The 24,567-nt window shown below is 36.1% G+C and overlaps 1 protein-coding gene across 1 annotated transcript; it reads left to right on the forward strand.

The window, feature by feature from the left end:
• The first annotated feature begins 1,092 nt into the window (after nucleotides 1-1,092).
• Nucleotides 1,093-23,077, forward strand: LOC141511255 (SLAM family member 9-like). The gene is made up of 4 exons (XM_074220492.1): nucleotides 1,093-1,180; nucleotides 18,879-19,217; nucleotides 20,993-21,322; nucleotides 21,897-23,077. Exons 1-4 carry the CDS (start codon nucleotides 1,126-1,128, stop codon nucleotides 22,163-22,165), a joined length of 993 nt encoding a protein of 330 aa, XP_074076593.1. The 5' UTR covers nucleotides 1,093-1,125; the 3' UTR covers nucleotides 22,166-23,077.
• The last annotated feature ends 1,490 nt before the right edge of the window (nucleotides 23,078-24,567 follow it).

Genomic DNA, 24,567 nt, shown 5'->3' on the forward strand with positions numbered 1-24,567 from the left:
TTTTTTCACCATTTTAGCTGATGGTTGTACTCTGCTACAACTTTCCAGATATAATTAGATCAGACTGGGTGGAAGTGGTCATCTGCTCTATGCCCTTAGAGTCTGGGGAAGTCCCAGATATCTCAGGTTTTTGCTCCTGTAATAACCAGGATATGATTCTGAAGCTTTAGAAATTAGGGGATTCTGGGGCATCTAAGTGGCACAGTGGATAGAACACTGGACCTGGAGTCAGTAGGACCTGAATTCAAATCCACCCTCAGACACTTAATAATTGCCTAGCTGTGTGACCTTGGACAAATCACTTAACCCAGTTGCCTTGGAAAAAAAAAGAAAAAGAAATTAAGAGATTCTATATCTATCTGGAAACAATTGCTCCATAGTACTTAAAGGTCTCACAGTGGGTGATATTGTTCCCTTTGGTAGGCAGATAGAGATGAGAGAGGATCAGGGAGGAAAGAAAAAAATGCGATTATTTAGAGTTAAGGTTCACTTTTATTTTATACTGAAAAATTCCAACAAATGAAAGTCCATTCCTTATAAATATCAATGTAACAATCTGTTCATAATGAAATTTCCTTAAAACAAACCAATATTACAAGTATTTGGTGTCTATTTTACAGAGAATCAAGTATTTTGTCCTTTGACATAAGGTGGCCTCCCCTGGTGAGAAGGTTCACACATAGGAGGAAGATTTCTCTCTGATCATGAAAGTCAGAAAGCATTGAGTCATAATCAAAAATTTTCCAAAAAGTATCAAATATAGAATAGAATGATTTCTTAGGTATTTGAGTTCCCATTCTCTAAATGTGTTTGAATAGCATTCATTCTAGATGGTCCCCTATTGGATATATCACAAAAATCTCCTAATTTTTTTTCAGGTGTGAGTAGGACTAGTAGCTTCTTGGGTTCTTTCTAATTGAGATTCTATAAAGCTGGAGGAAGTGGTCATAGAAACACATCTCACATTTTCTGTAGGTCTAGAGATAGGAAATATTTCCTCCCACCCTGAAGTGACCAACAAAACTCTTGCATTTCCTGTCTTGATCATTGATGTTCTCCCTTAGCCTGTAGACTCAATCAGAAGCTTCTATAGTCCAGATTATATAGAGCAGGAAGAAGTGCCCAATGCTCAGGATGAGAACTCTCCAACTTCTTTTCCTGTTTTTTCAATCCCAAAAAGGTGAGTGAATAAGACAAATCTGCTTTTCTTCCCTTCATCTTCTTGTGTCTTTTTTTGATTTAGTACAATGGGCAGAGATAAAAGAATTCAAAAAGCAACAGTTGAATTTGACAATCATTCTGAACCTAACTTCTAAAAAACAAGTAGTAGGAAAAAAAACTGGACTACAAGTTGTTGCAGAACAGAGGAAGGGGTTGGGAATTAGTAAAAGATAGACATTATGTAAAGGCAACGTTTCATTGATATTTGGCAAATAAGGAGATGACAGAGATGGGATAGGAAATTGCCAGGATAGAAAGATCAAAAGAAGACTTTTTTAGACTTGAAAAGACAAGAGTATGTGGCACTGTGGATAGAGTGCCAGGTCTGAAGTCAGGAAGACTCATCTTCCTAAGTTCAAATCTGGCCTCAGTAACTTAGTAACTATATGACCCTGAGCAAGTCACCCAGATTGAGTCAGTATATTCATCTGTAAAATAAGCTAGAGAAGGAAATGGCAAACCACTCCAGCATCTTTGCTAAGAAAATCCATAATGGGGCCAGAAAAAGTCAGATTCAACTGAAAAAAATTATTGAACAACAATAACAAAAGAAAGAAAAGGGTGAGGCTGAATATATATGAGACAAAAAAGATCATCTATAAGATCAGAGGATTTAGAGTTAGATCTTTAAAAGTTCATCTGCTCCAGTCACCTTAAGGAAATCAAATTGAGAAGAAAATAAATAATTTACCAGGGTCATACAGGTGGTCCTGAAGGTATTGGGACTCAAACTCAGATCATCTGACTCCAAATTCTGTGCTCTTTTCATCATACTATACCAACTTCAGTTACCTGTCTGCTTCTCTAGTCAGATAAAACAGCATCCCTCACTTTTCCTTCTCTCTTCCCCCTTCTTTTTTACTTCTGTCTTTCTCTTTCTCCCCCCTTCTCCCTTTAATTTTTTTTCTTTCTTTTTCTTTCTTCCTCTTCCTTTCTTCTATCTCTCCCCCCCTTCTTCAATGAAGCATCTCTTTATTGTACAACCTATCCTGAGATTTGGGAGACAAAAGGAATTATTTAAGAGAGCTCTGAATTCTCAGGGCTAGCAGTCTACCTCTTCTGACTCCACTGCTGAAGCCGTGGGACTTGCAGTAAGCAGGATGGGACAGGCGAGGTAGGCAAGCATATGGCATCTCTGATATGCCCCAGCAGCCAGAGCCAGCTTTTAGGGCTGCCATTCCAAAAGATCTGATTCTTCCAAGTTTGGGGGGGATATAGTAGGAAGAAAATAACTGTAACATATTGACTATGCAGTACTGTGTCCAGCTCTAGGTGACTTCATGGACCATAGCTTCTCAATACTGTCCTAGGAATTTTCTTGGCAAAGATACTAGAGTGCATTTCTTTCTCCAATACATTAAAACAAATAGAGGTTAAATGGCTAGCCCAGAGGTACACACACAACTAGTAAAGATCTGAGGAGGGAAATGAACTCAGGTCTTCCTGTCTCTAGACCCAGTTCTCTATCCACCTAGGTGTCTCAATACTTGAACTAGGCATAGATAAATCATTTATAATAGTCAATACAGCAGATTGGTCCTTTCTGGGCTGAACTCTGTGCTAGAGGTAAAAATAGCTGAAAAGGGAAAAAAAGACTTCATGTTACCTGTACAAAGACTGATCCTATATTAAAGCATAAAAATATTTTAGTTAAAAGCAGAAATATCAAATGCATCCTTTTCATATCATAACACAATAAAAATTAAATTTAATAAGTGACCATGGAAACATATTACAAGCTAATTAGAGATTAATCAACCTAATTCTTAATAAGCAAGTGAGAGAACAAATCATTGAAATAATATTTCATTAAAGAAAATGCCAGTGAGACAAGATATCAAAACATTTTTGGGATACAACAAAAGCAGTAAGCAGAGGAAAATTTATCTCTAAATGCTTACATCAATAAAATAGATAAAAAGCAGTCCAATGAATCAGGTATACAATTTTAAAAACTAGGAAAAAAAATTAAAAATTCTCAATTAAACACTAACTTGGAAATCCTAAAAAATTAAAGGTGAAGTTAATAAAACTGAATGTAAGAAAATCATTGACTTAATAAATAAAATTAGGAGTTGGTCCTATGAAAAAAATAAAATAGATAAATTATTGGTTAATATTATTTTTAAAAAGAGAAAAGGAAACAATATCACTAGAATTAAAAATGAAAAGGGTAAATACTACTAATAAAGGTGAAATCAAAGTAAATACAAGAAATTATATTCCAATAAATTTAACAATTTAAGGGAAATGGAAGAACATTTACAAAAATATAAATTGCCTAGATTAACAGAAGAGGAAATAAAATATCTAAATAGATGTATTTTAGAATAAGATATTGAGCAGGACATAAATGAGCTTCCTAAGAAAAAAGTACCAAGTACCAAGACCAGACAAATTTACAAATGAAATCTATCAACTCATTCCAAGACCAACTTATTCCAATATTAAGTAAATTATTTGGAATAATAGATCTATTATATTAAAGGGTCTTACCAAACTCCTTTTATGAAATAAATATGATATAGATATCTAAATTAGGAAGAGTAAAAACAGAGAGGGAGAATTATAGACCAATATAATTAATGAATATGGACACCAAAATCCTAAATAAAATACTAACTAGGAGATAACAACAATATGTTACTGAGATTACACATTATGATAAAATGATATTTATACCAGGAATTAAAGGATTGTTTAACATAAGGCAAACTATCAACATAATTGTTTATATCAACAAATAATTAAGAAAAATCATATTACTCTATCAATAGATGCAGGAAAAGCTTTTGATAAAGTTCAACAGGCATTCTACTTAAAAAAAAACACTTGAAAGTTTAGATATAAATGAATTTTTCTTTAAAATTGACGAAAAGCATTTACATATAACCATCATCAACAATTATTTGTAATGGGGATACGCTAGAATCTTCTTGGTAAGATCAAATGTAAAACAAAGGTGCCCACAATCACCAATATTACTCAGTATTGTATTGGAAATCCTAGCAATAACTATGAGAAGAAAAAGAAATAGAATCACAATAGGAAATGAGGTGATAAAAATATCTCTTTTGCAGATATATGATGATATACTTGGAAAATCCCAAAGATTAAACCAAAAAATTAGTTGAAACAATAAACTGAGCAAAGTAGCTGGATACCGAGTAAATTCACATAAATCATCACTATGTTTATATATCACCAACAAAACCCTCCAAAAAGAGATAGTAAGAAATGCCCAATTTGAAATAATTCCAGCCTAAATGATATAAAATACCTGGCAGTAATCCAAGAACAAAACCAGAAACAATATGAGCAAAATTATTTTAAAATGTTTTATACAAATAAAGTTATTTAAATAACTAAAAATATTAATTGTTTATAGGTTTGAAGGTCCAATATAATAAAATTGGCATTTCTTTCTAAACTACTTTACATATGCAATGACATCACAGTTAAATTATGTAAAATTTAAAAAATAAAAACAAAATTCATCTGGAAGGAAACAAGGCCAAGAATATCAAAGGATGGGCAGCTAGGTGGCACAGTGGATAGAGCACCAGCCCTGGAGTCAGGAGTACCTGTGTTCAAATCTGACCTCAGACACTTAATAATTACCTAGCTGTGTGGCCTTGGGCAAGCCACTTACCCCATTTGCCCTGCAAAAATCGGGGGGCGGGGGGGGAATATCAAAGGATACTGATAACTCATTAACCTTCTCATTTACAAGAGTAGTTAAAAAGAGCATATACACAAGGTATAGGAAGGAGTTGAATATAATGGTATAATATAGTAAGAAGATGGAGTCGATGTGTGATTGTATTATGATTTTAAATGAGGTTCGGATTCGTTCCTGCAAATGACACTCTCACTGACACTCGTAAAAAATGGAAGTATTTTAATTACACAACACAAGGAGTAGATTGATTACAATAACATCCAATACAGTAACTAATACATTAAAGACAATGGGTTAGTAATACTATAATCAAAGTAGAAGGAAAAGATAAAGATAACATCACCAATTCGGAGGAGCACCAACTCTGAATAGTCCGTGGCTGGGGGGATCCCAAGTTCTTGTCCAGCCTTTCTGTTAAGTCCCAGTTTGGGAAAGAAAGGAAGAAAGAAGGAGAGAGAGAGAGAGAGAGAGAGAGAGAGAGAGAGAGAGAGAGAGAGAAAGAAAAGTCCCAGGCAGAATCAACTCTCCATGGGTGAGATTCCCGCCAATGCTTGGAGCCTCAGAGTATTTATCAGTGGAGAACAGAGAAGGCTAGATGCTAATTTAGTTGGGAGGGAATTCCTTTAACAGTAATATGGGAAAAGCCTACAAGTCTAGCAGTTTGAAGACTTCAAGGAAATGCCATAGGGGGCCGGAAAATTTTACTTTGAATAAGGTCAATACTGTGAGAATAGCCAGTTCTCCCCAGTACTACCTGTGTATTCCAAGGAGTGGCTGGCTCCTGGAGTCTTTGAAATGCAGCCAAATCACCTATGGAATGTCCAGGGGCGGGGGGAGATAAATTCGTGAGGAAGGCACATCCTCATACAAGCTCGAGAGAACTTACTTATAAGAAAACTTCATTTTCTTATTCATTTGGCCTTAAGGTCATGAGAAATGTATGAGGATGGGACTATAGGAGTAAACCTATTGTAAATTTGTTTCATTTTAACATACATATAAAAATTACAAAGGCATAATAATAACAAAAAAATCATTAACAACAATATAGAAATAGCTAAACTGTTAAAATATCTAGTAGCAGTTGCTGGTTTAAACAGGAAATCATACCAATGGTGATTAGTATCAGAAGTTACTAAATGAGAGGCCTCGACTAAATGTCCTGCAACTGTGTGAGTCTGTATTGGATGTTCATTCAAGGCGCGCTGATCAGACTCTAACAGCTTCTTTAGGACATAAGATTGATTAAGAATAGCAATTAAAGGTTGTAAAGATAAAGAAGTATGGGGAAGAGATAACAATTTGGGTACCCAAGTCAAATTCTTAACAACATCTGTATCAGGGGAAAAGTAAAAATCATCACCCTGCCAGTGTAAAAAAGAGATGTTAGTAAAACATTCAGAAAAGGGAGGTTTCTGAGAGACAGAAGCTAAATCAGTACTATTATTAGAGGTTAAACAAATGTGTTGAGAAGATACTTCATATAACATTGAAAAGTTAGAAAGAAGATAGACATTTAAGTCACAGAGGTTAGAGGAGTGTGAGAGAAGGCAGGGCTCCAACCGCCTATTCATCATCTCACACAGGATGCCTTTGTTAGTGAAAGTACAGTCCTGTAAAGTATAAGTTACATTGTCTTGATCTATATAGTTACTATATATACGTGGTAAAGCAAAATAATCATGTAACACAAAAGGAATCACATGAAATTGACACATCATTTTCCATATATGAACCTGATAATATACTACAGTCCCACTACAAAGGGAGGTACACTGAGCTCATTCAGGTTTGATCTGTTTCCAATAATTTGCCATATAGGATAATGTTACATCCCAAATGTTAGTATCTCCTTCTTTTAATAACCTTTGAGCATTCTCTTTTTGTATTAAAGTGTACATGTTTTGCAAAGAACATTTGGTCCAACTAAACAGGGCACTTATATTAGCATCAATCCGTATATTAGCTAGAATGCTATCATTAAAAAACTTGTAAGAATTGGCCTTGGTATTTTAAAGTATTTTGGTGTGGCAGGATCGTCGTGGGCAACCAATTAGCATTAATTGTCAAAGCTTGAGATACATCCCGTCCAGCACTGTTCAGTCTGCTGGCCAAGGTCTCAAGATCTATAGAATTTACTATACCCAAACCTGTTCCTGCCCTGCCAAGTAGGGTGTCATACCAGGCTCTTTTAAATCTAGTACAAGGCAATAAAGGTGGAAAGGACACATTATAATGAAGTACAATTTTGTGCTGAGCAATAGAGGCATTAATACATGATTTTGGGACACAAACAACAGATAGAGGATGATCGGTGGGTGGTGTTTTGGGCAATAATAATGAATAATGTACTGAAGTATCGCGATTGGTTATTACAGAAGCATTGACACAAAACAAATATTGATTATTAAGGGGAATAGTTATACTAAGGGTGGAGTTATTTATATTCCATGTAGTACAATTTTCAGTTAATCTTTGTCTCATTACTTTATCCCGTAATGTTGGGAGCGCAAAGTGGAGAGGAGTAATACAACATGAGATATTAACCAATGAAGAGATAAGAATAGTTATAGGACAAGGTCCTGTTAGGAGGGCAGACATAGGTAATGGGGCTCTATAAAATTTAGCATCAGTAGTAGACCAATTAGCAATAGTCCAATTAGCAATATTACATTTGCTGTATGCAGGACAGATGAAATCTCCTTGTTGTCTAGATTTAGTGGTGTATTTCCATGGCAACCAGATCTGGATTCCTGAATTTGCTAGTTGAGCTCCTGGAATCCAAGGCTGTGCTTCAGTATAAAGCCAGAAGCCTATGAGATACTTAATTGTGAATAAACATCTGGGTTAATGGAATGTAGTACCAAGAGTTACCTCCTGAATAACAAACAATAACTGTGTTGTTATTCCCTTGAGCTATTAACTCAGCTGGCCTAGGAGCTTCTGTAGGATGTCTTTTTATCCATACTTTAGTTCCTGGGATTATCTTCTCAGGTACCCAGTGTATTTCATCTTAGCTACCATATCCTTGATCCCCTCTGGTAATTTTATCAGGGGATTGATTTCTTTTTATCCAGTGTCCAATGAGGTATGGTAATACAACCATCTGACATATCTTCTCCCTGGTCTTACAGAAGTAGGTTTCAGACACATAGGGATTATGTAAACAAACTGTAATTTCTCCTCTATAATCATTATCTATTACTCCTCCCAGTACATGTACCTGTGCCTTATTGGCCAAGCTGGATCTAGAGAATAGCTGACCATAATATCCAGTAGGTAGTTTGACCCCAATACCAGTATTACATAATAACTGGCCTTGAGTTTTTGTTTCCACATCATGCACTACGTATAAATCATAACCTGCGGACCCAAGTGAGGCCCTCCAAGGTTCCTTAGCATTGTTACAAAATTTCCACCATTGTATGGTAGGAATGTTAGATGCCTTACTTATTTGTAAGTTAGGAGTCATCATTCTGGACAATGGAGTACCTTCTCCATCAGCCAATGGTCTACTATTCAATTGCTTCAAAGCTTCAAATAGATTTTCCTTCCATTTGTTCAAATTATTGCCTCCTAATTTTTTCCTCAACTTTTCTTTCAATAAGTCATTCATTCTTTCAATAGGTCCAGCTGCCTGTGGATAATAAGGAATGTGATATATCCATTTGATATTATTATACCCACAGTAAATATCAATTTCTTTTCCTTTAAAATGAATTCCATTATCACTTTGGATTTGCATGGGGGTGCCATAATATAAGGAAATAATATCAATAGTCTTACAAGTATTCTTTTGAGTTGCTCGTCTATATGGGCAAGCAATTAATATTTCTGAATAGGTGTCTACACAAGTACAGGTATATTGGCACCCTTGATTTAGAGGCAATGGGCCTATATAATCTATCTGCCAAATTTGGGCAGGCAAAGTGCTTCCAGCCAATTCTCCAGTTACAGTCCGAGGTACAGAGCACTGACTGAAGAGCTGGCATTGGGGGCACTCTGGAGTTATCTGTTTAAAAATATCTAAGGGAATATTAATTCCTCTAGCCAATGTCCACCTGTAAGAGGCAAGAGCTCCAAGATGACCTGCAATAATGTGAATCCATTTTCCCAGCATCAAATCGTCGCTATTCTCCAGGGGCATCATTTGCAGGGATTTTTCTTCTGCTTTTAAGAGTTCATCAGCTTGGGCATTATACTCACGTTCCAGAGTGTCCACACACTGGCATGGGTATCTACATGAAAGACTGAGACATTAGTATACTGGACCCAAATACATTTATCTTTCCACATTTCATAAGCCCAAACTTGTTTCCCATAAAAATTCCAATTTTTTTTGCATGTCACATGGTCATCTAAGTGGTCAGACGATTTGCCACTACCCAGGTGTCTGAGGAAAAAGAAAATATGACATTGCTTCCCCTTCTCATGTTTCAATACTTGACATACAGCCATCAGTTTTGCCCACTGACTGCTTTCCTGTTCTTTCTAAAATATTATTTGTTACAGCCTTCCAATGCCTAATTTGTCCTAAATATTTAGCAAAGCTATCAGTTCACCAAGTGTGTTTCTTTTGTTCAGTACTCAAGGCATTAAATCCTTGATTCCATTTGACTGGTGAAACTGCCTTAAGGGAGAGTGGTCAGTGGAGACTGCACTGAGGTTAATTCAGATACTTTCTCAGGCAGGGGAAAGACACCAGATTCTCATGGTTTAGTTCTGTTCTGTATGTACCATTTCCATTTAATTATACTGGACTTCTGTGCATGTCCTATCATATGAGAGATCAGAGTCTCCATTTATCCAGCTCATAATAGTTATTTGGGGCCTTAACAAAACTTCATGATTTAAAGGGAAACTGTTCCGTTTCTACTAATGCCCAATATGCAGCTAGCAATCATTCAAAAGGAGTATAGTTCTCTCCCACAGGTAGCAGTCTAATATATATAAAAAAATTTTTTTAATTGCTCCAATCATCCTTAAGAACACATCTCAATTTAGTACAAATCTGGGTTGCCCAATCCCAGAAGAAATTCCATAACTTATTAATTGATTCATAGCTCTCTATGTTCTTTCCTACTTTACATTGATTTTAAATCAATTTTTTAAACTTCCAAAACCAACATCTTATTCATACAAAGTCAAACTTACTCATACCTTCATTCTATATGCTTTAACTTTCATAAATTAAAAAGAACTCAACCTTCTCTGTGCCTCCTCATTTTTCTTTACACCCCTTTCATTATTCTCTTCACAGGTCCTTAAATCCAGTATTCAGACTACACAACCTGCATTTTCTCTCAACATACTATCTAAGCATATTTCAGACTTCATTCACCCCTTCCTCTTCTTCTTCTTTTATTTTAACACATACTGTTCACGACCAGATCCAATGATTTATTTAAAACCTTACTTTTGCATCTAAATAGGCATAGTTCTATTTACAAATTCTTGGGCAAGATTTTTTCAATGTCCCTAATTCCCTAGTATACTTAAAATTTTACAGATTGTGATGGTCCTTGTACTTTTGCAAGAATAATTTTTCAACAGGTAAATTGAGAGTTATCCCCCTTAAAATGTACTAATATGTACTTTGGGAGAAAGAGAACAATCATCACTGAGTACTCCTTATTTGGGTAATTGGCCTACCTTCATCATTATTTTAACTTGTTTTACCTAAATTTCTTTTTTTTTAAATATACTAGGATTGCCATCCATCAAAGAGGTCTTGCCCCAGTTTCAAAACAAAACAAAACAGAACAAAGAACTAAACTTTAGTAATTAATTAACCTTGTGAGAGACTAAGAATTAGACTGACCAGCAGCATGTTCATCACTCCTATATCGAGATTTATTGCCATCAGTATATGTGTAGTTGCCTAAGTTCTTCAGTTGGGAGATTTTGTCCAAAACTTCTGGCAGAGGCTTGCCTGCTTCACTAAGAAGCAATATCGTTCCAAGGGGGTACCCTCTGGAATAAGGTATTATAAGTGGGCTGCTCCAACTAAAACCAAATCATATGTATCTGCATCCCCCACCATAGTATGAACTTTCTTTTTATCAATCTCCCTCTTTTCTTCTTTTTTTTCCAGATATATATACCCCTGTAAATCAATCAATTCTTTCTCACTTTGAACTTTCTCTTCCTCCTTCTTGTCCAAAGCCTGACATACCTTCCATCCTCGGTTAAAAGAGCCCATCCCCTTCTGCAAATACCATTCATCTCCTTTCCCTTTTCTACGGTAATTTTACTTAAGCACTTAGTAAGTTGGCCAGGCTTTCCATCCCTAAAGCAGCTTTCCCAATTTTCACAGGAGCCTGTGTTTTGAGCCCAAACCTTTGCTAAAGAAGAAAAGGTGGGTTTCTCCCATCCTGGTAATTCGACTGGGACAGGGGTCTCTATACTTTTCTTAAATAGCATTTGCACAACGAATCCTGCCGACTACACCAATTTATTATTGTGATTTTAAATGAGGTTCGGATTCGTTCCTGCAAATGACACTCTCACTGACACTCGTAAAAAATGGAAGTATTTTAATTACACAACACAAGGAGTAGATTGATTACAATAACATCCAATACAGTAACTAATACATTAAAGACAATGGGTTAGTAATACTATAATCAAAGTAGAAGAAAAAGATAAAGATAACATCACCAATTCGGGGGAGTACCAACTCTGAACAGTCCGTGGCTGGGGGGATCCCACGTTCTTGTCCAGTCTTTCTGTTAAGTCCCAGTTTGGGAAAGAAAGGAAGAAAGAAGGAAGGAGAGAGAGAGAGAGAAAGAAAGAAAAGTCCCAGGCAGAATCAACTCTCCATGGGTGAGATTCCCGCCAATGCTTGGAGCCTCAGAGTATTTATCAGTGGAGAACAGAGAAGGCTAGATGCTAATTTAGTTGGGAGGGAATTCCTTTAACAGTAATATGGGAAAAGCCTACAAGTCTAGCAGTTTGAAGACTTCAAGGAAATGCCATAGGGGGCCGGAAAATTTTACTTTGAATAAGGTCAATACTGTGAGAATAGCCAGTTCTCCCCAGTACTACCTGTGTATTCCAAGGAGTGGCTGGCTCCTGGAGTCTTTGAAATGCAGCCAAATCACCTATGGAATGTCGGCGGGGGGGAGAGGTAAATTCATGAGGAAGGCACATCTTCATACAGGCTCGAGAGAACTTACTTATAAGAAAACTTCATTTTCTTATTCAGTGATAAAGGAAAGTGCTGGGAGGAAGAGAAAGGAAAGGAAGAAGGGGCTAAGATATTTCACAGAAGAATCAAGAAAAAGCTTTTACAATAGAGTGGAAGTGGGGAAGATGAGGAGGAACGAGTGAGACTTCATTCTCATCAGAAATGGCTCAGAGAGGAAATAACATACACACTTAAAAAAGAGTATAGAAATCTATCTTATCCTAGAGAAAAATGAGAGGAAAGGGATGTGATAAGGGGGGAGGGGGAGAGAAGGGGAAGTAGGCGATAGAAGAGAGGGAAGATTGTGGGAGAGGATACTCAGATACAATACACTTCTGAACAGGGACAGGATGAAAGGAAAGAGAATGGAATAGATGAGAGAGGGGAAGAATAGAGTGGAGGGAAATACAGCTAGTGATAGGTGTAGGAAAAATATTGAAGCAATTTCTCTGGTGCAATGATGGGGAAGGTAACTCATCCCAGAGACAGAGCCAATGGAATCTGAATACAGACTGAAGTACACTTTTATTTTTCCTCTTTCTTATTATTCTTGAGGTTTCTGATCTTTTTGGGGGGGAGGAAGGTTTATGATTACTCTCACAGCCAGATTATTGCAATAATATAAAATAAACAAAATATATAAATATGCACATGCAAAAAAATCAAAGGAGCTAATAAAAAATTAAAGGAAGGATATTTAACACTACCAGATTTTAATATATTATGAAGCAATAATTATCAAAACTTTTTGATAATGGCTAAGAAATAGGAAGGTAATTTCAGTGGAACAGAGCAGATATATGGCAGCAAATGTCTATAGTAACCAGTTTGACAAGTGTAAAGACTTAAAATTTTTGGAATAAGAAATCATTATTTGGTTTAAAAAATTTATGGGGTGGGCAGCTAGATGGTGCTGTGTATAGAGCACCAATCCTGGAATCAGGAGGACCTGAGTTCAAATTCAGCCTCAGTCACTTAATACTTGCTTAGCTGTGTGACCTTAGGCAAGTTACTTAACTGCCTTGCAAAAACAAAGCAAAACTAAAAAAATATGGAAAAGCTAGTCAGCAGTATCGTAGAAATTATGCATAGACCAAAACCATATATCATTTACTAAAATAAATTTAAAATGGATATATAACCTAGATATAAAGGGAGATAATACATTTGAAGAATATGGAACATATTACTTATCAGACTTACTTATAGAGAGGCAAAAGATTTACAAATAAACAAGAGACAGTTAATGAGTAATGTAAAATGAATATTTGAATTACAATAGATTTAAACGTGTTTGTATAAATAAAACTAATTTGTCAAAATCAGAAATAAAAAATGGGGGGTTGGGGGAGAGGGAGCTTACAGACAGTTTTTCAGAAAAAAAATTTTATATCTCAAATATTTAAAGAACTTTGTCAAATATAAAAGAATATATGAGTCATTCCCAAATTGAGGAATGGTCGAAAAGTATGAATGGGCAATTTTCTGATAAAGAAATCAAAATAATTTGAAGTCATATTAAAAATATTCTAAATCATTAATTAGAGAAATTCAAATTAAAACAACCTTGAAATATCATTTTGTATCTATCAGATTGGCTAAAATGAATGAAGGAGAAAGTCAAAAATATTGGAAGGGATATGGAAAAACTAGGACATGAATTCACTGTTGGTAAGGGCTGCAATGATCCAACCATTTTGGAGAGCAATATTGAATTATGCTCAAAAGTTATTAAACTGTCTATACCCTTTGACCAAGAAATACCACTACTAGGTCTGTTTCCAAAGATGATGGTGGGGGGGGGGGGGATCTTTATGTTCTAAGGTATTTATTGCAGCTCTCTTTGTGGTGGCAAAGAACTTTAAGTTGTGCAGCTGCCCATCAATTGGGGAATGACCAAACAGGTTGCATTATATGATTAGGAAAGAATACTATTGTGCTATGAGAAATGGTGAGTTCAATGGTCTTAGAAAAATATGTATGGATTTATACAAAATAATGAAGAGCTAAATGAGCAGAACCAAGAATGTTGTATGCAGTAACAAAAATATTGTTTTCAGAACTTTGAGCAACTAAGTCATTTTGAATATTATAAATAACCAAATAAACTACAAAGGATCTATGAAGGAAGAAGCTGTCTGCATCCAGGGAAAGAACTGATAAATAGATGTATAGAATGATTTTACATATATACAAACATAAATACATATTTGTGTATAATGTTAGCCATCTTTGGTGTCAGGAGGGAAAAGGGGAGGAAAAAAGAAAGTTACATGATAATTTTATTATATATTTAAAAGGAAATGCAAATTGTACATAATACATTTGAAGTTTCATGTACAATTAGCTTTTTTTTCTATTATGTTATAAATATGCTTTATTTCTTAAATTCAGACTGTAAAAATGAAAAGAAAAAAAAAGATGAGGTTGTGAAGCAAGAGAGGTTTATCCTATATCAAGAAATGAAGTAATACTGGCAAAATTCCCAACTCTGACTTAATAGTTATATAACTGTGGCAAATCTTTAACCTATCTAAACCAGTTTATCTTTAAAATGGAGATTTAGAAAACACTTCCTGATGGGTATCTGTGAAATCAAAGAGTTGTTTTAATTTCAGTTTCTTTTGAAAATCAATTTCTTGGGGCAGCTAGGTGGCACAGTGGATAAAGCACTGGCCCTGGAATCAGGAGTACCTGGGTTCAAATCCGGTCTCAGACACTTAATAATTACCTAACTGTGTGGCCTTGGGCAAGCCACTTAACCCCATCTGCCTTGCAAAAAACTAAAAAAAAAAAAAAGTCAATTTCTCTTTGGAAACTTTGGTTTGGAACATTCTTCTATATATGGTTATTAATAGCTTGCATTTCTTCTTTTAAAAATTATTCACACATCCTTTGAACAGTTATCTACTGGAAAATTATATTAATTCACTATATACATATATACATATGTGTATATATATATACATATATACATATATGTGTGTATGTATATATATATATACATATATACATATATGTATATATATATATATATATATATATATATATATATATATATATATATATATATATATATATATATATGTTTCCAATCAAACCTCTGTCAGATATAGGACCCTTACTTTCCAGTACATCACAACACATACTACCTCCTACACTAGTGCAAGGCCCTATGGGAAAGACAAGGTGTAGACAAATGGAGATAAATGAATGATTTTGCAGCACCTTAGGCAGGGGTAGAGTGAGATAAGAAAAGTTAAAAAGGGAGCAGTATTGGTAATAAGACTGAAATCAGGAAGGTCTCCCAGTATGCTAATTCTGTCAAGGTACCTTCCAGGTGCTCCCTGGGTTTGGGGTCTTGGTGGAAGAGGAGAATGCTGCCTCCTCCTTGGTATCAGATCTGAGTTTCAGTAGCAAGCAATATTTTAGAAATATTAATCTGAGGATAGTATTTATGTGAGATCGCAAAACTGTAGATTGAGACCCTAAAAGGAAATATCTTCTATAACTTCAACATGTTACAGACAAGGAAACTGAAGCTCATAGAACTTAATGTATTATTCCATTGTCACAGAGATGGTAAAGCTAGCCTTGCCCAAATCCAGTTGTTCTTTCCACTGCTTCACAATGCCTCCCAATGAATTAGAAAGGAATGAATGTGGAGGCAGAATAATCAATAATTCAGGGAAGAGATAATAAGCAGTTTAAAAATATATATAATAGAATGAATCATAAAGAAATTTCAGAGCTAAGCAACAACATTTTCTTAGAAAAATTTGCTAAACTGCACAAATACAATTAATGTATTTAGCCTAAGAAAGGAAGCAGTTGAGAGGGAAGGGAAAAAAATCTTTCTATCAAATTTCTCTGATATAGTTTTGGTATCCCAGATATAAAAAGAATTAACAGATCACAATAAAAATTAACAGATTGTGATATATATATATATATATATATATATATATATATATATATATATATATCTGTTGTTGGTTATTATTGTTCAGTCAGATTCTACATCTCTTTATGACCTCATGCATGAGGTTTTCTTAGCAAAGATTCTGCAGTAGTATGGCATTTCTTTCACCAGGGTGTCCCCATTTTACAGTTGAGGAACTGTGGCAAATAGAGGTTAAGTGACTTGTCTGGGATCACATAGCTAGTAAGTATCTAAGATTTGAACTCAGATCTTCCTGACTCCAGACCAGTGTTCTATCATCTGCACCACTTAACTGCCTACATATGTCTGTAAATATGTATGTATGTAGATACATACCCTATAAACACATACATATATGTTATATGTGTGATTTCGTATATATACATATATATATGTGTGTGTGTGTGTGTGTGTGTGTGTGTATATATATATATATAATTCCCCAATAGATTAGTGGTCAAAAGATATAAATAAACCATTCCCAGAAAAAAATTGCAAAGTTCTAACAACTATAAGAAAGAATGCTTCAAATCACTAATAATAAGAGAAATACAAATCAAAACAATAATAATATTTAGTATTAATGTTATATTAATAATAATAATAATTAAGGCAGCTAAGTGATACAATGAAAAAGTACTGGGCTTGGATTGAGAAAGACCTGAGTTCAGATGTGTACCAAAGTGCTTAGCACAGTGCTGACACATAGTAAGCATTTAAAAATACATGTTTTCTTCCCTTCTTAAAGTTTGCAAAATATTTTACAAATATTAACTCATTTTATACCTACAACAACTCTTGGAGAAAAGTGTTATTGTTCCCTTTTTACAGATGGGGAAACTAAGGTAGAAAGATATTAAATGTCTTAACTAAGGTCACAGGACAGGTTTTAAGACAGGATTCCTGACTCCAAGTCCAAGGATGAAGACACTGGGCCACCTAGCTACCTATAATAACCCTGAGGTTTCAAAAAAATGGAACTAGTCAATGTTAGAGGGACTTAGAAAGATAAACATGGGGTGGCTAGGTGGCGTAGTGAATAAAGCACCAGCCTTGGAGTCAGGAGGACCTGAGTTCAAATCTGACCTCAGACACTTAATAATTACCTAGCTGTGTGGCCTTGGGCAAGCCACTTAACCCCATCTGCCTTGCAAAAACCTAAAAAAAAAAAAATAGACACACTAATGTATAGTTGATGGAGCTGTAAATACAACCATTTTGGAAATCCATTTGGAATTATGAAAATAAAGTTATTAAAATTACCACATGCATTTTGACCCAAAAACTCCATTACAAACCCCATGGAGATAATAAGAAAAGTTCCTATGAAAGTTAAAATATTTATAGCTGCACTTTTTGTAATACCCATCTCAAGAAAAACAAAAGTTGAAGCAAAAGTAAATGACTATATATTGAAGAACGGCTAAACATATTATGGTGGTGGTGGGTTTTGCTACAGTTGTTGTTGTTGTTGTGTTCCTATTATTAAGGGGGCAGTTAGTTGGTACTTTAGATAGAATGTCAAGCTTGAAATAAGGAAGACTCATCTTCTTGAGTTCAAATCTAGCCTCAGACACTTACTAACAGTATGGCTCTAAGTCACCAAAGCCTGTTGGCCTTGGTTTCTTCATCTATAAAATTAGAATTCTAACAACCATAAGAAAGAATGCTTCAAATCACTAATAATAAGAGAAATACAAATCAAAACAATAATAATATTTAGTATTAATGTTATATTAATAATAATAATAATAATTAAGGCAGCTAAGTGATATAAAATTAAAAGGAAATGACAAATGATTCCAGTATCAAAGACTCAGTCATGGCTGAAATGACTGAACAAACTATGTATTTATTGGAATAGTATTATTGGAATAGTATTGGAATAGTATTATTCTAAAGGACAGATGAATGTGATGAACACAGAGAATCATGGAAGAATCTATATGAATTGATCTAGTGTGAAGTAAGCTAGAAAAGAAAATGACAAACCACTCTAGTATCTTTGTCAAGAAAACCCCAAATAGGACCATAAAAAGTTGTATATGACTGAAAGACAACTGAACAAATAGACAAGAATCTCCCAGGATGAGAAGGGGAGGCCCTGTGGTCTCCATCAATGGAATACTTATACAAGAATGCCTTATCAATAAGGCTATTCAATTATTGACCTCTCAAGCTCTGAAAGGTGACTGGTATGTAGAGGAAGGAGAGTTCTAGGACCTGGGTTCATTTCTTGACTCATAACTATTCTGTGACTTGAGGCAAGTCAGTTCTCTTCTTCAAGTCTATTTCTTCACCTTACAAAATAAGATGGTTAGACCAAGCTTTCTCAAAGTCTCCTTTCAAATCTACATTTGTGATCTTGTGGTACTGCTATTTAAATAAATTTTATTCGTGTATTTTATGTTCTCTAGGTAGCTACATGATTCAGTGCACAAAGTACTGAAGTCAGGAAATCTTGCTTGAGTTAAAATTTTGTTTCAGAAACTTGTGAGTTGTGTGATGCTCAACAAGTCACATCACCTCTCTGTGACTCAATTTTCTCAGCTGCAAAATAATTAATAATTGCACCTACCTTCCAGGGTTGCTTTGATATTAAAATTAGATAATATGGGTAAAGTCCTTTGTAAACTTGTAAACTTTAAAGCTCTATATAAAGCTCTATTATTACTTTAAATAAGTGTCTTCTAGGTGATAAGTTCTTGAAAGCCAGAAATCATATTTTGTTCATCTTTGTAGATTCCCCAGTTCTAAACACCTGCTTTATACAAAAGAGTGCTAATAAATGGTTGTTGAATAATAGATTCCTTCTGAATGACTCTTTTTCTCTTCCTACACAGGCATTCAGAAGGAAGAAGCCAGAAACTCTTACCACACAGTGGATGGGATTGTTGGAGGGGACATCCTGCTCCCATTGAATGTCCCCTTAGGGACAGAAATACAAGAGATTGAATGGAGGTTTAATTCTGAGAAGCTTCAGTTACTTTCCCTTGAGCCTAGGAGCCACTCATTTCTCTGGCATAGCCCCTTGGACAGATACAAAAAGAGACTAGACACCCTGGAGGATTCCTCCCTCATTATTAGAAATACAACTATCAAGGACAGTGGATTATATGAAGCTCGGGTCATATTCATTTCTGGATTGTTCATCATTCAGTCTTTTGCCCTCTCTATCTATGGTAAATATGGCTCCAACGATTAGGGAGCCTAGAATCATAGCATCCCAAAAAGGTACTCAGTGCCCAGTTGGAAAGGATGTCAATGATCATCTATTCCAGCCTCTAACCTCAGAAAATTTTTCCTACTTGGGTTTTGGATTTTTTGCAAGGCAATGGGGTAAAATGACTTTGCCCAAGGTCAAACAGCTAGGTGTGTCTAAGGTCAGATTTGAATTCAGGTCCTCCTGACTACAGGGTCAGTGCTCTATCCACTGCACCACCTAGCTACCCAAGAGAATTCATTCTAAAGTGTCCCAGGGAAATAGTCAATCTAGCTCTTGACAGAAGACTTTCCTTACCATTGAACTCATGACCATGTCCTGACTCACTCCAAGGTAGCCCATACTATGTTCAGATAGTTCTATTGAGAAGTTCCTTAGAGGCTATCTAGTCCAACCCAACCTCATTTTACAAATGTGTCATCTGAAGACTAAAAAAATTAAATTGCTTGTCCAATGTCATACAGGTGGTAAAAACAAATATGGGAGGGGGGTTGCTGTGTTGTTTTGTTTTGTTTTAAGTAGCTAGATGACATAGTGGATAGAATCCTGGATTTCGGAGTTAGAAAGATGGGTTCAAATTTGTCTTAAAAATTTCCTAGCTGTATGATGCTGTATTCATTATGCCACTTGGTTGCCTGGTTCTTGACTTTATTCCCATAAATCTTCCCCAAAAGACTCTTCTCTTTCTTTTCATTTTGCTGCCTCTCCTACTGCTTCTTTGCTAGTTCCTTCCCTCCTCAACGGGAGAGCTTATTGCAGCCAACAAACTTAGTTCCCTCTTCATCCACAGAAACAAATTATATTCTCTGTACCTCTTTCCTTCCAAAGTCCATTGTCCAAGCCAATGTCTGTGGAGGGGAGTTCAGAGAGAATAGAGAAATATTCATTCTGGAACACAGTTCCAAAGTTCCTTCAAATCAGAGGCTACTTCCAATTTACAAGTTAACTCAGTCATCTATAAGCATCCCTCCCCTCTACATTTACCCTAATTCTAATCCTTAAATCCAAAAACATTAACAACCAAAAAAAAAAACTCAGCTTCTAACTACATATCTTAACCTAGTCTTTAGAACCAAGAGAGAAAAACAGGACCTAAGAGACAGACATTTTGGACTTTCTTGGCAAGTAGAATGAACCTTTTCTCTTCCCTGGCCCTTACCTTCTCTGGAAAAATGGGAGAGTGCTTAGCAGATCTCTACCTAAGACAGAGTACTCAGGGATTAGATTCAGAGCATCAAATTTAAAAGGAAGTAAAAATTTAGGGGCGGCTAGGTGGCACAGTGAATAGAGCACCAGCCTTGGAGTCAGGAGTACCTGGGTTCAAATCCGGTCTCAGACACTTAATAATTACCTAGCCGTGTGGCCTTGGGCAAGCCACTTAACCCCATTGCCTTGAAAAAAAAATCTAAAAAAAAAATTGTAAATGTTCTCCTCAGAAAAATAAAAGCAAATTTAATAACTAAATCTCCCATATATTTAATTAAATGTCCCTCATTTACTTTCATTTTTCTCAATATGAATTATAATTTTATTGGAACACTGAGTTGGTGATGCTTTTCTCTGGGGTCAAATTGTCCTAATAGGTTCTGGCAACTGTTTTATATCTCTGAGTACTATAAAGGAGTTCTTTTTAAGATGTATGGCATCATATGAAAGATGGCTGATAGCATTAGGGAAGACCTCTGATATTCTATGTCCCTTACTGTAGTTTCTCTTCTTTTCCTTTGACCCAAGAACCCATCCCTGTCCCTCAGATCCAAATCCAGTCAAAGTGCCTTACATCACTCTGGTGCAACATCACTCTGGATTGTCAAGTATCAGGGCCTGGGAAAGCAGTAACAGTGACCTGGAGGAGTGGGAATCTCCTGACTGGACTGAAGCAATCAGAAACATCAGAGATATCTCCCAACTCCAGAACACTCAGTCTTTCTTTACTAATGGATCAATCTAACTCCTCACTCACCTGCTTGGCCAGCAATCCTGTGGATCAGAGAAATATCACCATAGATCTGAAAGACATCTGTGCTCTGAGAGACATCTATACTTCATTCAAAACCCCACAGGGTATGTGTGATGGATTTCAGAAGTGGGAAGGAGGTGGAGGGAGAGAGAGTTTTAGGGTTAAGTGGGAAAGTTAGGTAATTTATCCACATAAAAATTGTGGAAATAGGAGTTTAGCAGTTTCTCAGTCATACCTTATCATTGGAATTAGAGGAGGAAATGCTTCTTGCTCAATCAACATCCTTATTCTCTCCTCTAGAAAGGTTTTTGGAAGGTTTTCCAGCGAAATGGGAGCAATCTAAATTTCCTGTGCTTTCCTAGGAGTGGAGGGTGAGGGCTAAGATTTAGGGAGCAGAAGGGGATAACGATGTCAGGGGGAATATTTCTGACCTACTTTGGAATGGACCCATCCATAGACCTCACATTTCCCCACTAAAGATAATATAGTTTTCCCATAATCTTAGCCTTGACCCTCAAGTGACATCAGTGACCTTATCCATACCTAAAAGTTCTACTGAGTGGTCTGGCATCCTGAGAAACTACCCATTCTCTTGGGAGTAGGTACCCCAAATTAATTCCTACCAGACTAAACTATCTTATATTTGAAGTGACCAGTTCTCTGTTTCTGATCCTATAGAGCCTGTGAACATATATTCCTGCCCCTTGAAGTGGATGCTCCTGTGGAAGGGGCTTCTTCTCCTTGGGATCCTCTTGTGGACACTGGGCATCAGATTCACCCTGGACAAGGGCAAAACTAAAGAGGGTCAAATTAAGAAGTACAAGGTCAACAAGCCCCAGTCACATCGAGTAGTAAAAGACATATCATTGGCCAATAAACAACAACAAAGCCCCCACCACATCCCTCAGGTTCCTCTGCCACTGTTGGAAAAGAATCCAATACATTGAAACCCACCAGGACCCTTCAGCCATAATTTGCATTCTTGACCAAGGGATAGAGCTGCCCTTTCTCATCTCTCTACTCATGCCAGGGTATTTTTACCAATAAAAGCTGAGAGGACTTTCTCCCCCAGAAAAGACAGATGAACAGAGTTAATAGCATTAGAATAATTGATGAATTATCCTCTAGGCTGCTGAGTCCTCACAGTCAATGCCCACCAAAAGAGGCTGGTAAGAAGAGTAAAGTCAAAACTGACTTTTTCCCCCTTCTAGGTCATGGTTTAGATAGACACAAACTTCCTATTTTATACATAATTTCTCTTCTGCCCTTGTGTCACTGAATGGGGTATTTTTTGCTCAAGTAAGCAAATTATGATCTATGATAAGATAATGATTGCAAAATTCCAGTCATCTCCCTATTTTTATCTCTTAGATCTTCCCAACAGTCAACTACCTTACAGTGCTCTGTGTCTGGATAGATTCATAGGACTGACTATACCTGTATGTTTCTTAGACAGTGGCAGATATCGTCCATGAAGTCTTCTGAGCAGCCTTCCATTATTAAATTATTAATTTCATGATGGCAGGAATCCCATATTACCTAATCTTTCTAAATTACCAATACTTTTCACACTGCTTTGCACATAGTAAGCATTTAAAAGTTTATTGATTAGCCATGTGGATGTAATTTCTCCCAAACTATAATTGGTACTGGATTTTGTTGTTGCTGTTATTGTTCAGTCATGGCTACATCCAACTCTTTGTGACCCTATTTGGGATTTTCTTGGCAAAGATATTGGAGTAGTCTACCATTTCCTTCTCCAGTCCTTTTTTAGAGAAGAACTATGACAAACAGGGTTAAGTTGCTTGTTAATCTTCCTGACTTTGCCCAGTGCTCTATCCCCCACTGTGCTACCTAGCTACCTCCTACTGGCTTTATTCACCTATGGCAAGATTAATGGGGGGGGGGGGAGGGGAACAAATCAATTAAACCATCCTATCTCAATTAAAATAAGTATGAAGGTGTTAAGTCTTGTTATATTTATCAAATTAGGATATATTCCAATTATTCACTAGGTACAAACAAAGTCTGAATGCCTCCCTAGTTGTGATCAAAAGTCAGTTTGAATTGGTGGTGACACTTGGTCACATCCTCTGGGACCTATATAAGATGGCAGAGCTAGCTGGAATCAAGGATTGAAGTGTCTGAGGGATATGGAGGTGGGAGAAATACCCTTAGCTTCAGACTAGGCATACCTTCTGCCTTTATCAGAGAAGGATCCTTTGAAGCTGGAGGATTTTAGACTTCTCATCTTCTCATTCCTTTCCATCTTCCCATAAGTATCTTAGCAGGGTCCCTAGACTAATGGCAAAGTCTGAATTAGGATCCAAGGACATACTCTTTACAGATTCAAGGATCTTTAAAGAGCACAGAAGAAGGAAAAATAAACACATACACACACACACACACACACACACACACACACACACACACACATACTCACACACATCACATACCTAAAGGAACTATCTTGAGGACTATGGCATATAAGTATTTGCAAGAACTGTGAGTAATCATTTCATTGCATGTTGAGGGGACATTTGTACCAACTGGTCTTATCATACCACTTTAATAAAATACTTTTCTAAAAATTAATTGAATCTAGGGGCAGCTAGGTGGCTCAGTAGCCTTGAAGCCAGGAGTACCTGAGTTCAAATCTGACCTCAGACATTTAATAATTACCTAGCTGTGTGACTTTGGGCAAGTCACTTAACCACATTTGTCTTACAAAAGAAAAACCTAAAAAAATTTTAAAAAATTAACTGAATCTAGCTAATTCATAACAACTAATATTCATAGTGAGATGCACACTGGTAAGGGTTCATGACAGCTCGGAGGCACAGTGGATAGAGCACTGGCCCTGGATTCAAGAGGACCTGAGTTCAAATCTGCTCCAGTCACTTAATACTTAGCTATGTTACCTTGGACAAGACACTCAACCCCATTGCCTTGCTTAAAAAAAAAAAAAAAAAAAAAAAAAAGATGATAGCACCACAATCCATCAAGGGTAAAATTAGCCTGAGGAAAAGTTTTAGCCAGCTTTATTCTGAGGAATCCAACTCATTAGTTTAGTGGGAGCCAGATAAGTACCCAACCAAGTAACTATAAAGCCTACACATGCGTCACAAACTATATTGCATTATAGTCTTTTCAGTATGTGTCTTGTATCCTGTGAAAGCTTTGGGAAGTCTGAGATTTTATCTTATTCATCCTTATATCACATACTTTCCCATTACTCCAGTCTATTCTCCACAGAGTTGCCAAAGTTATTTTCCTAAAGTGCAAGTCTGACTATGTCATTTGACTACTCAGTAGTCAAACCCCTACTCAGTAAACTGCAGTGGTTTTG

The sequence above is a fragment of the Macrotis lagotis genome, chromosome 2, assembly GCF_037893015.1.
Source record: "Macrotis lagotis isolate mMagLag1 chromosome 2, bilby.v1.9.chrom.fasta, whole genome shotgun sequence".
Lineage (NCBI taxonomy): Eukaryota > Metazoa > Chordata > Mammalia > Peramelemorphia > Peramelidae > Macrotis > Macrotis lagotis.